The sequence below is a fragment of the Elephas maximus genome, chromosome 5, assembly GCF_024166365.1.
Source record: "Elephas maximus indicus isolate mEleMax1 chromosome 5, mEleMax1 primary haplotype, whole genome shotgun sequence".
NCBI classification, from domain to species: domain Eukaryota; kingdom Metazoa; phylum Chordata; class Mammalia; order Proboscidea; family Elephantidae; genus Elephas; species Elephas maximus.
The window spans coordinates 55,396,635-55,409,025 of record NC_064823.1 but is presented as its reverse complement, the minus strand read 5'-3'; the positions used below and the strand labels follow the sequence as shown (position 1 = coordinate 55,409,025).

General features: G+C 43.1%; 1 protein-coding gene across 4 annotated transcripts in view; it reads left to right on the top strand.

Moving 5' to 3' along the window:
* Positions 1–1,953: 1,953 nt before the first annotated feature.
* RAP1GDS1 (Rap1 GTPase-GDP dissociation stimulator 1) overlaps positions 1,954–12,391 on the top strand; it is a 179,930-nt gene continuing 169,492 nt past the window's right edge. For all 4 annotated transcript variants that reach the window (XM_049885653.1, XM_049885654.1, XM_049885652.1 and 1 more), the window contains exon 1: positions 1,954–2,149. In XM_049885653.1, coding sequence (XP_049741610.1) covers positions 2,146–2,149 — 4 coding nt within the window. In that variant the 5' untranslated portion in view covers positions 1,954–2,145. The remainder of the gene's footprint in view (positions 2,150–12,391) is intronic.

Here is a 12,391-nt window from a genome sequence, read left to right as displayed (position 1 = left end):
AGATACATAATACTGTAAGAAATTACTATAATTATTGCAATATAATTAGAAAAACAAGTAACAGGAAAAGTGACGCAAGTGAATTTGAGGATCCGGAAGAGATTAAGGAAGGTTAAAGAAAGAGAAAAAAGGCCTCCCCCCAGTAAACTCCCCCCCCCCCAAAAAAAACACAACCAATAAACAAAAATGAGAAGCAGAAATACAGCAAGGTCCCAGTGCGGCCTTCGGGATAGATTAAGCAATGAATTTGGAATAAGGGGGTTGCGTGCGTGTGTGGGACTGGTGGGGTGGGGAGGAAAAGGTGGTGGGGCTTGCATTGACGTGTAAGATTATTTTGAAGCAAACAGGAAGCGCATCCTTATATTAGAGAAAGGGATGCACGGCAGTAGGAGAGTGAGGTGTGTGATTCTGCCATGTGCATCAGAATATACTAGTATCTTTGACTTCTGTAACCTGTATTTTCTTAATTTACCAAACTTTCTTCTTAATTATGTTTCATTTTTGTTTTAGAAAAGGCACACAAAATGTCTTCTGCTTAACAAATGACAGGCTCCCTTCAGGCGTGTACTTGTAGTATCAAAGATAAACTGACCTGACTGTAAGAGGGCCATGCATGGGAAAAACAAACAAACAAAAAAAACCTTTTCTCAACATTGGTTTGAAAAAGTGGAAAGAAATCTCGATTCAGCTATTCAGCATCTTCCTCTCACAGGTTGTGCTGCCGACTCTGCGCTCATTGTCCCCTGCAAGACTGCGGTCTTTGCTGCCTCAAAAGAGCGGCCTGAGTCCTCACCCCAGCCATTCAGAAGTCAGGGCGAAACAAGTGCGCCCAGAGAGCAAGGTGTCCCCCTAGCCTCCTCGCCCGGCTCAGGACCGAAAACGGGCACCCGCCTCGCGCGCATGCTCAGTCGGGAGAGCGCCCTGAAAAGGCGCGTCGGCTTGGGAAGCACCCCTGCATGGTTATCCCCTGAGCTAAGGAGGTGCAGGGAGGCTCCACCCGGCTCCACCCGGGGTGCCCGCAGCCGTTTCGGGCCGAAGCCTATTTTCTTGCCTTGGGAGCGTTGTTCCTCCCGCGTTCCAAGGGAGCGGGGCGGAGCCGGGCTTTTCCGGGTGGGGTGGAGCCCGACCGCCGAGGGCACCCTTGTTAAAGAGCCTTTCAAGCGTCTTTCTGGAGCGCGCGAGGGGATTCTCCTCCGGGGAATGGAAGGCCGCACTCCTCGGAGAACACACTCCCTGAGAAAATGCCGGGGAGATCACTCTTCTGCGCTGCCCCGACCTCTCTGTTTTAAAACTAGCCACAAGCTAGGGCAGCTTTAACTGCCCTAGAGATATGCCTATTAATATTCAGCGTCCTCCCAGCGGCCTCCTCCCCGTTGTGTCCAGCGGGCCCCCACAGGCTTTTCTGAAAATGGGCGCCCTCAGGTATCTCCGGGAAGCGTTGGCCTCATCGCCCACACGTCCATTCCAGCTGTTCTCCGGGAAATTACCCCAAGTGAGCCGGGCTGTCTTGTAATAAACACAGGCCTGTTTTCTGAGTGTGAGCTGGCGGAGCTTGGGGTGGGGAAGCAAGCCTGGGGGGTGTCGGGATAGCAGCAATTCGGGATCAGTGTTCCCGTGTCCTGCCCTCTCCGGCCCACCCTCTGCCCCTCACATGGCCGCCATGAGGCTCCTCCACGGCGGCTGCAGCCGGTCCGCAAACACGCCCACCCGCACGCTCACACTCACTAGCCTCGGGTTTTTTTTTTTTTTTAAGGGGGAATGTACTGAGCATGCTCTATGGGAGGGGCGGGGCTCTCTCGGGCCGCGCGTCGGGGCCGGCGCTCCTTCGGCCGGCTCGGCGCCTCCGCTGCCCGCCCGCCCGGAGCCGCGCCCGGCGCAGGCTGCGCCCGCCCGCCCCGCCCCACCCCGCCCCGCCCCGCCCCCCGCCGCTCGTCCCCGCCGCGGCCGAGCCGCCTGCAGCAGCAGCAGCGGCAGCAGCGGCAGCAGCAGCAGCAGCGGCAGCAGCTGCTCCTCCCCGGCGGCCGCCCCCCGCGGGTCCCTCCCTGGCTGCGGGAGAGACGGAGGTTGAAGGAGGACACAGCACCGCGCCGCCTGCACCGGAGACCTTCGCTGCGCCCTACCGGCTCCTCACTTTCTGGGAGGAACATGGGTAAGTCATCCTTCCTTCCCCGTCATCGCCTGACATTTTTCTCTTCCTCGCCGTGCTGCAGGGTAGGAAGTATTTTTCGCGCAAAGTTGCCGGATATCTCAATTCCACGGGTGTGAGACGGTGGCTTTTCCTCCGGGGAGAGTCGGCGCACGCGGGACGCACGCCGGGCACCCGGACTGGGAGGGTCCCGAGTGCGGGGTGGGGTCGGTACGCGGGACCGGACCGCCGCCCGGCTCGGCACCTCACTGCCTCGCCTCCCCTCCTCCATTCTTCCTGCCCGAGCCCGGGCACCCCGGAGCCAGGCTCGCCAGCTCGCATCCTTTGCCCCGTCCCCGTTTCTGTGAAGGCCGCCTGCTACCTTTTTCCCACGTCTTCTGGGCTCGAGGTTCCTGTCCGATCGGGAGAAAGACCACTTAATGGAACTCCCCTGTCAGCACGACCTTTCCTTATTCTGGGGACTGCTCATCCCGAGGCGGGGAAATGTGAGCACATAGTTTGTGAGGGCTATTTTACAACCTGCACGGACATTTATTTTCGATGGGGGAAAGCGGACAGCCTCATAGGTTGAAACGATGACTTGTCAGAGGCCACGAGGAACGTGAGGAAAGAGAGCTGCTAGCTGATTTGAATTGGTGTGGGTGACTACAGCGTGCAGTATTCCTGTGCTCAGCCCATGTTGTTGGTGAACTTACGTGTTATTCTTTCCTAGTTTGCTCTGCCTAAATCTGCCTAATCTGATTTTAGTTGTCTTGTATTTATAGTTAATCTCAAGAGGTTGGTTTGGATGAGATATTTAAAAGCAAATACAAGTTTTGTAAAAATACGTATAATTCATCCCTCAAATTTTAATCCTATTGCTTAACTGTTAAATGCCGTAATTACAGATGAATTCTGTAATGTTAGTTAAAAGCCTGAAGTTTTTTTGGACTGGGTGAGCTGAGGGGATGTATTAACTTGGAATACCATACTTCTACATGTTCCCCAATTTGCTTTCACTCCTGTCGATCATAATTCCCTCTTTTTAAATTTGCTCCATGGGCATCTATCAGCTGGACTTTTCCCACCCCTTTGTGCAAGTTGTTTAAGCTTGAGATGCACGGTTCTTTTATCTGTTAGTAGAGTTCTAACAACATGTTCAGAGTTAGATTATGGCAATTCAGAATCTCCAAGGAAATATCTAAATCTAGATATGGTGTCACTGAAGATTACTGGAAAAGCAGATGTTCCAAGCACTGATTCAGAGCTTCGGCTGTATGTCAGGAAGAGGCCAGGGCTGCAGGGTAAGATGGTTTGAATGAAAAATGATTGTTTTTTCCCTTTTAATGTAGGTGCTGTTGGTACACTGAACAAATTGTAAAAATAGGGTGGCCCATTTATATGTGACAAAACTTTGTGGTTCAGAAGGTTTGAACCCACCCAGCAGCTCCATGGAAGAAAGGCCTGGCAAACTGCTTCCATAAAGATTGTTATTAGGTGCTGTCAAGTCAAGCACATGTGACAGAGTAGAACTGCCACATACGATTTTCTTGGCTGTAATCTTCAGGGAAGCAGATTGCCAGGTCTTTCTCCTGTGCAGCTGCTTAACCATTTTTGCCACCAGGGCTCCTCCGTAAAGATTACAGAAAAGAAAACCCTTTGGAGCAGTTCTACCCTGTGACACACAGGGTCTCCATGAGTCGGGGGGCCAACTCCAAAGGCAGCTAACAACAACAACAAGCTTTCTGTAGGAGTAATTTTAAATAAATAATAAATCAGATTATTGCATGTGTTGTGCCTTGCCCTTGAACTTACCCCAATTTTCTTAATTACCAAATCTGGCCTGTGGAATACATTTCCCCATGTTTCAGGATGAGTTTAAAAAACCCATTTAATTAAAACTTTACATGTTCAGTCAGTACTTTTTTGGGGGGGAAAATGCTCTTATAACGTTAGTGACTAAAAGTAGTTAAAACAAAGAAAATTATTTATTTAAAAATAATTAATTTTGAAAAATTTTGAAAAAGTCAACTATAAACCCATCTTTCCCTGTGAGGCCTTCTCAGGTCCGCTTTGACTAAATTAACCTCTTTCTCTCCTGATAGCTATTTGTAACTTGTTAGAAGCTTTTTAGCACTTACATAATCTGCCTTATATTAGAGTTGTTTATGTGTGTGTGTGTTGTGCATTTAATCGTGAATTCCAGAAGGTGAAAATTGTCTTACTAATCTTTGTGTCTTCACAATGCGTTTCACATAGCAGGTATTCAGTAAGTCTTAGCTGAATTAATTGTTGAACTTAAAACCACGTATCTGTTATTTTTTTACCTTTGAGCCTGAAAAGTATAGGCTCCAAACAAATATTTGGGTTATTGGATATGTCAAAGGGGATATGAACGTATAATTGTACTATGTCTTTCCTCTCTTTAAAAGAAAAAAAAAAAAAAAAGAGTTGGGTTCTTACCCAGGTTGTTTTGAGACAGCCTCCAGGGAAGCCATATCCTTCTACAATGTTGCTTTCAACGATAAGGCGATTTAGCGTGCCATCAGTAGGTATATGCAATAACATAAAATTGAAACCTTGGAAAGCAATTTTATATTCTGAGCCAAGGAAATTATAAAGATTTGTATACAGCATAGGAGGTGGAAGGCACACTACTGATGGTAGAAAAAAAATCACTTTTTAATCTTTTCTTCTCAAGAAATAAGGTAATTAAAAAAAAATTCTCATGGCATTGATTTTTCTACCCAAGAAAGTAAAGGAAACTTACTATATGACCTTTGGACCATGGCAATTATTTTATGTATATATTTTATTATAAACTCAACATGTATGTAATATTTATTGCATATTAACTATGTGTAATGTATAATGTATGATGGGAGACCAAAGATGAATAAGATACTCTTGTTTCAAGTTGTTTATAATCTTAATAGGAAAGATAGGATACATACACTCATCTTTTAAGATTATAAGCCACTTGAAACAAATGTGTAAGTAATGTAAAAGGGCTTTCCATGTATTACAGATTTGGGGATGGAGAGAAGGTTTTTGAGAATTGCTGTTATTGGAACCAAATGAAAGGTAGAAATGGAGACTGTTTATCAGGGTGAGAATGGGAGTGAGGAGAAATGACATATGAAGTAAAAAGGGAACATAGCAGGAGTTTTCAGGATATGATTAAATAGCCACGTTTGACTGGAGCAAGGTAATAGTGGGCGATAGAGATGAAAAAGTATTAATAGATAAAGACCAGATAATAAAAAAAAAAAAATTTTTTTTAAAGACCCTTAAATCCCAAGCTGAACTCGACTTGTTTATTGAGTGACCATTAAACATTATTGTGTAGTTAAGGGATGGTTCAAAGCTGTGGTTTAGGAAATTTATTAATTTGTCAGTTGATTATGGAAAGGATTAGATGAGAAACTAGAGAACAGTTGAGAAGTGGTTGCAGTTTGGGTAAAAATGTTTAATGGCTTTTGGCAGTGGAGTAGAATTTGCAAATAAAGAACGGATTACTTGCAAATGGTAATAAACTGATTGAATATGGATTGAGAAGAGTTTTATTCTGTTCAGTAATGAGACTGTAGGATCTGTTAATGTGTATTCAGTCCTTTGGAAGAGGAGACATGAATATTCAATTTTGGACCTGTTGAGTTAGACTTTTTGATTTGTAAGTCAGGGGCCACCAGGGCTCCTCACTATGTATAGTATTGCTGTATTTCTTACCATGTTTAATGGACTGTAAGGTAAGCATAGGTTTCTTCAAACATTTTTAAGATGTTACACTTTACATAGAATGACGTGATATTTTCTTCCCTGAGAATTTGTAATCTCGCCATAGTGCTTCACATTTCTTTGACATCTCATTTTCTTATGTCTTTGTGACTTAAACCAAAACCAAATCCATTGCCGTTGATTCTACCCCATAGCAATCTATAGGACAGAGTAGAACTGCCCAGTAGAATTCCCAAGGCTGTAAATCTTTACAGAAGCAGATCACCAGGTCTTTTTCCTATGGAGTGGCTGGTGGGTTCAAACTTCCTACCTTTCTTTCAGTTAGCAGCTGAGCGCTTAACCATTGCACCACCAGGGCTCCTTCTTTGTGACTTACCCGTTGCCGTCAAGTTGATTCCAACTCAGAGACCCTATAGGACGGAGTAAAACTGCCCCATTGGGTTTCCCAGGAGCAGCAGGTGGATTCGAACTGCTGACCTTTTGGTTAGCAACCGAGCTCTTAACTGCTTCGCCACCAGGGCTCCTCTTTGTGACTTTGTATAGTGTAATCTCTATTTTTGCAACGTCTGTCATGCAGAGTGAGTTTAGAAATAATTTTACAGTTTTGCAGAGTGTTTTGCATATAGAGTACTTTTTACTGATGAATGATTTTATCACATTTTATTTACTATTAGACTTTGTGAATTTGGGACTTCTCTAGCTTTTTTTTTTTTCCTACTAGCTTATGTAAAGGAGCCCTGGTGGCACAATGGTTCAGCGCTTGGCTGCTACCTGAAAGGTGGCGGTTTGAACCCACCAGTGGCTCTGTGGGAGAAAAGACCTGGTGATCTGCTCCCTTAAAGATTACAGCCTAGAAAACCCTGTGCGGCAATTTTACTCTGTCCAATAGAGTCACTATGAGTCGGAATTGACTCTTTGGTACATAACAACAACTAGCTTATATATGTATGCCTCTAAGTATATTCTTAATTCCTCCATGTGAAAATGGCATGGCAGGGGTGTCTGACTTCCTCTAACTTCTCAAGGAGGAAAAAGAATCAGGATAAACAGCTCCTGGCTGATTCCTATGAGGGGAAGTCAGACATGCCTCCACCTTCTAACATTTTACCATTTCTGACACCAGCTGTCCCTCCCACAGCACTCCACTTCGCTACTGAGCTTAATAATTCTTTGCAATGGCCACGCAGAACTCATAGACCATACTCACAGTTATGGAGCTTATTAGGAAAGTAACAGGTTACAATTCAGGTTGAGGAACCCTCAGGATACAGCTCTTCCATCACAATATCCTCTTCTCAGCCGTGCTCAAAGGCAGGTCTCTCTCTGGCCCTCGGCCCCTCAGTTTGGACTCTGTGCTGCTAAGGCAAGAAAGTATTACAAACACAGCTTTGCTGATAAGTACCCAGAGGCACCCCACTCTGCCACTAAGGCTTGGCCCGGGGGTGCTCAGCTTTAGCTCCGTAGGTTGGCAAACCTAGCTCCACCAAGTGCCCAAAGGCATTTAGCTTTCTTGCTCTGTGAGTTGGGAAGCCCACTGCACTGTCTCCTGCCAGTTCCCTGCCTCTGGTGCGCTGTTTCTGTGCCACTGCTTAGATGTTTTAGTGCTCTCTCTCTCGGTCTCCTGGTTCTAGGAGCTTCTCAACGCAGGAATCCCATGGCCAAAAGACATGATCCCTTCCTGGCTGTTCTTTCTTGTTGGTGGTGAGATCCTCTTTCTTTGTGCCTCTGGGATGGCTCATCTTAAGCCTAGTGGGTAGCAAAACTGACCAGTCCCCTTGTTAGGATTCCTATACCTTATTTGCATGGTCCCACCCCAACAATGGTACCATGCACCTTTTTACATTATTAGCAAGCTATCTAATTCTCCTGGTGGGCCATAATCACCTCATTTGCATAGCTCCACCCAGTCATTTGGTGGAAGTTGCAAGACCATGGTGAGAAAGGCCATGTAAAAGTGATCTGGTTGCACCACACTTGAGTTTCGTTTTTCTTTGTAAATGTATATCAGCCTTGTAGATAGTCCCTTTTTTTGTTTGCATCTTTAAGTACAGGAATGGCTTCCATGGATAAACAGTAGGAAATACTGTTTCTATTTGCTCTTGGCAATTTCTTTTAGTCAAGATAGAGTGATAAAATGTTTTTATGAGCTGGTTATCACTAAAATTTATAATTTTAAAAGAGCATAGGGAATAGATTATTTAAGTAATTTTCATTATGTTGCTTTCTTATTTTGTACATCCACGCTTTTATTTGTTCATGTGGGAGAAGGGTTAAATTCATTAGCCTTGGTAGAGTCCTGTTTTGAAATTTTTAGTCCTCTTTCTTATATGCTGTCTTAGTCACCTAGTGCTGCTATAACAGAAATACCACAAGTGAATGGGTTTAACAAAGAGAAATTTATTCTTTCACAGTCCAGTAGGCTAAAAGTCTGAATTCCGGGTATCGGCTCCAGGGAAAGTCTTTCTCCCTCTGTTGGCTCTGGAAGAAGATCCTTGTGATGCATCAGTCTTCCCTTGGTCTGGGAGCATCTCAGCAGAGGGACCTCAGGTCCAAAGGATGCACTCTGCTCCTGGCACTGCCTTCATGGTGATATGAGGTCCCTAACTCTGCTTGCTTCCCTTTCCGTTTATCTCTTGTAAGATAAAAGGTGGTACAGGCAACACCCCAGGGAAACTCCCTTTCCATTGGATCAGGGATGTGGCCTGAACAAGGATTTTACTCCCACCCTAATCCTCCTTAACCGCAGGCGGAGATTATGATTTATAACACATAGGAGAATCACAGAATGGAGGACAACTACACATGACCTAACCAAGTTGACTCATATTTTGGGGGGACACAGTTCAATCCATTGCATATGCAAAATTGTAAGAGCCTTAATTCCTATGGAGAATCAAATAATTTTTACTTTGACAGTGAAACCTAGGAGTCTGTAGGTTCCTTTCGGGGAATAGTGTGGGTGTTCTCTCCAGAGATTCCAGACCACCTGTTTGTATTTAGTGAATCTGGAGTAATTGGTGGTATGGCCATAAGAATTACCTAAATTATTAATACCCAGGCATGAACATCAGGAAGAATGAAGAAGGAAGATCTAAACAGGCCTGGCGATCTGCTTCCAAAAGGTAACAGCCTTGAAAACCTTGTAGAGCAATTCTTCTCTGCACGCATGGAGTCACCATGAGTCCACGTGTCAGAATGAACTCGATGGCACCTAGCAACAGAACCATGGCTATAGTCCTATTTGGAAACAGGATCTCTGTTATGTTAATGAGGCTATATCAGTATAGGGTGTGTCTAAACTAAAACACTTCTGAGTTATAAAAACAACAGATTCAACACAGCATGGAAGGAGCATATACTGTGGAAGACAGATGCTATCTGAAGACCATGGAGAGGAATGAATATACAAGTCCAGGAACTCCAAGGATTGCCTGCTAATATAAAATGAAATAGACAAGGAGGAACCTCCCCCTAGAGCCACATGTTAAATTTAGAATTTCTAGCCTCTTGAACTGTGAGAGGAACCCTGGTGGCACAGTGGTTAAGAGTTCAGCTGCTAACCTAACTGAAAGGTTGGCAGTTCAAATCCACCAGCCATTTCTCGGAAACCCTATGGGGCAGTTCTGCTCTGCCCTGTAGGGTCACTGTGAGTTGGAATCGACTTGAGGGCAATGGGTTTGGTTTTTGGTTTTAATCTTTATAGAAGCAGATTGCCAAGTCTTTCTTCAACAGAGTGACTAACCAAAAAACCAGCTGGGTTCAAATCACCATTTTTCAGTTAACAGCCAAGCCCTAGCCATTTTCACCGCCAGGGCTCCTGTACACATGTGCAGGTGTGTGTGCATGTATGTATGTGTGTGTATATATATATGTGTGTGAGTATATATATACACACACACACATGCACATACGTATACCCTTCCAGTGGCATAAAATTGCATATACAGAATGCGTCTGGAAGGATACACAAGAAACTGCTAATATTAGTTGTTTCTGGTCAGCCTGTTGCTTTCAAGTCGATTCTGACTCAGCAGAACTGGAACATGCGAAGATAATATACACTAAAATTAAAATAAAAAAATGTTTTCTATACTGAGAGAAACTGGAATGTTGTATTCGTCTTTGTATCTTTAGCATCTGGTATAGTGTTTGGTACTTGCTAGGCACTTAGTTCATTTGCTGAATGAATAGAAGCTTGAGAATATCTTAACCTAGTTTTTACCTTATAATAACTTTCATGACTATAGATTCTCATAGTCCATTGAAAAGAACTAATTCTAATTTTTTATATATAGTAATTCTTTACTTTTCTATGAAAGGTATTTGTATCTCTGTCCATTTCGATCAGATTAGGAGACAGAAACCACACAACATAAATCTTACATGTATGATAATCCAAGCAGTATTATTTTATGATATTAGATTTTAAAAATTATTAAGGTACTACTAATATATTCCCATGTTATATTTATCTGTCACATTTATGTGTTTGTATTATTTTTCTTTGGTTGGCATTTTATTACCCAGAAAAGTTGGTGTAGCCTAAACATTTGTAAATTTCAGTATATATTATCTCTCCATGTTACTTACTTGGCTATTAAACGAGATACCTGCTTTGCACCAATTTTAATGAAATACTGTTTTGTATATTTCTCCATCTAAAGGAAACCCCAGTTAGGCCCTTTTTTTCGTTCTTTGGAGCCCTGGTGGTGCGATGGTTAAGCGTTCAGCTGCTAACCAAAGGGTCAGCAGTTCAAATGCACCAGCTGCTCTTTGGAAACCCTATGGGGCAGTTCTCCTCTGTCCTACAGGGTCACTATGAGTTGGAATCGACCCGACAGCAGTGGGTTTTGTTTTTTCATTATTTAATCTAGTTCTCTTACAAACATTATAATGCAAGGCCTTTACTTCTTTCTCCATCTTTATATTTAATTAGTCACTGTTTTGGATATGTTCTGGTGAAAAATCGTGTTTAAGACTTTTTGAAAGTCTTAAGTAGGTAACTCCACACGTGTCTCTATATATACTCTCTGCACCACCGCCTGTCAGTTTGTCATACCATGGTGGCTTGCATATTGCTGTGATGCTGGAAGCTATGCCACCCATATTTTAAATACCAACAGGGTTACCTATGGTGGACAGGCTTCAGCACAGCTTCCGGACTAAGACAGACTTGGAACAAAGGCCTGGAGATCTACTTCTGAAAATTAACCATTGAAAAAAACGTATGAATCACAGCAGAATACTGCCCTGTATAGTACTGGAGGACGAACCCCCTAGGTTGAAAGGTACTACCCAGTAGTCACAACAATGGGCTTAAACTTACCAAACATCATTAAGATGGTGCAAGACTGGACAACATTTTGTGCTGTTATACATAAGGCCTCCATGAGTCAGTGCCTGTTCAGTGGGAGCTAACAGCAACAACAACCCTATATAGCCTATAAAAATTTCAATAAATTTTCAGTTAAAATTTCCTCTTGTTTAAATCATGTTTGTTTTCTGTTCTTTGTCCAGTGTTCCTCCCCTGTCAGGCATAGCCTAGAGTCCAGGGCAGAGGTTGGAGACAGCATATCTCTTACCATTGAATCTAAGTGACAGGAGCCAAAGCATTATAGGCAGACACTTGAGTAGTATCCAGGAGGGCAGTGAAGGTCGCAGCTAAGTACTAATCTAAGGGGCTGATCTAAGAGTCAAGAAATAAATGAGACCTGAGAAATTAGGTAACATTGGATAGTAAACTAATAGAGCATTTTTCTGCAAGAATCCTGGCAATAGGATACTGATAGCTGCATTTTGTGATGTCTCAGGTTGGCTTGCAAACACATGTAAGGAGCTGGAGCAGGGAAAATATCTTTCAATTAGTTACTTTTATTTTGGTGTTTAGAGAGTTTCTTCCATATTATGGACTCAATTAGCTTACCTATACAAGAGTGAAATTTGAAAGTACATAGTTTTCAGCATCTTTTAGAGCCGCTCTTATATAAAAAAAATCATTCCAGCAATTCTTCAACACAGATGTTTGTAATGACACATTACATATTTTCACCAACATTTTCCCAGTATAATTCATAATTCTTAGGTTTCTTTAAAATTCTCTGGCAGATGCCATCAAAAAAAAAAAAAAAGCTCCGTTTATTTATCACCAGTGATTTTCTGAGTTGGTTTATAACAGCCTGGGTATTGACCGCTATTTCACATGGTAATATCTTAAACCTTTCCATTTTAGAAAACTATTTAGGGGAGGAACTCACCCTAATATTTTTGGTCCGTTCTAGGACAAAGAATTAATTAGGGGATCTCAGTGTGAACCAGTATCTAATAAAAAACACAGTGCGTTAACTTATTAGCAACCTGTGTCATGTCATATGCTAAAACTGTGTTTCATAGTTACAAAACAGATAAGTAAATTCTCGAATTCTAAGTGAAAAGACCCTTTGGCATTGTGTGAAATAAAATTTTGCAAACTGTATCTTGCTCTTATCCATTAAGGTTAATACTCTAGTTTTGAAGATCATCTATCAGGCC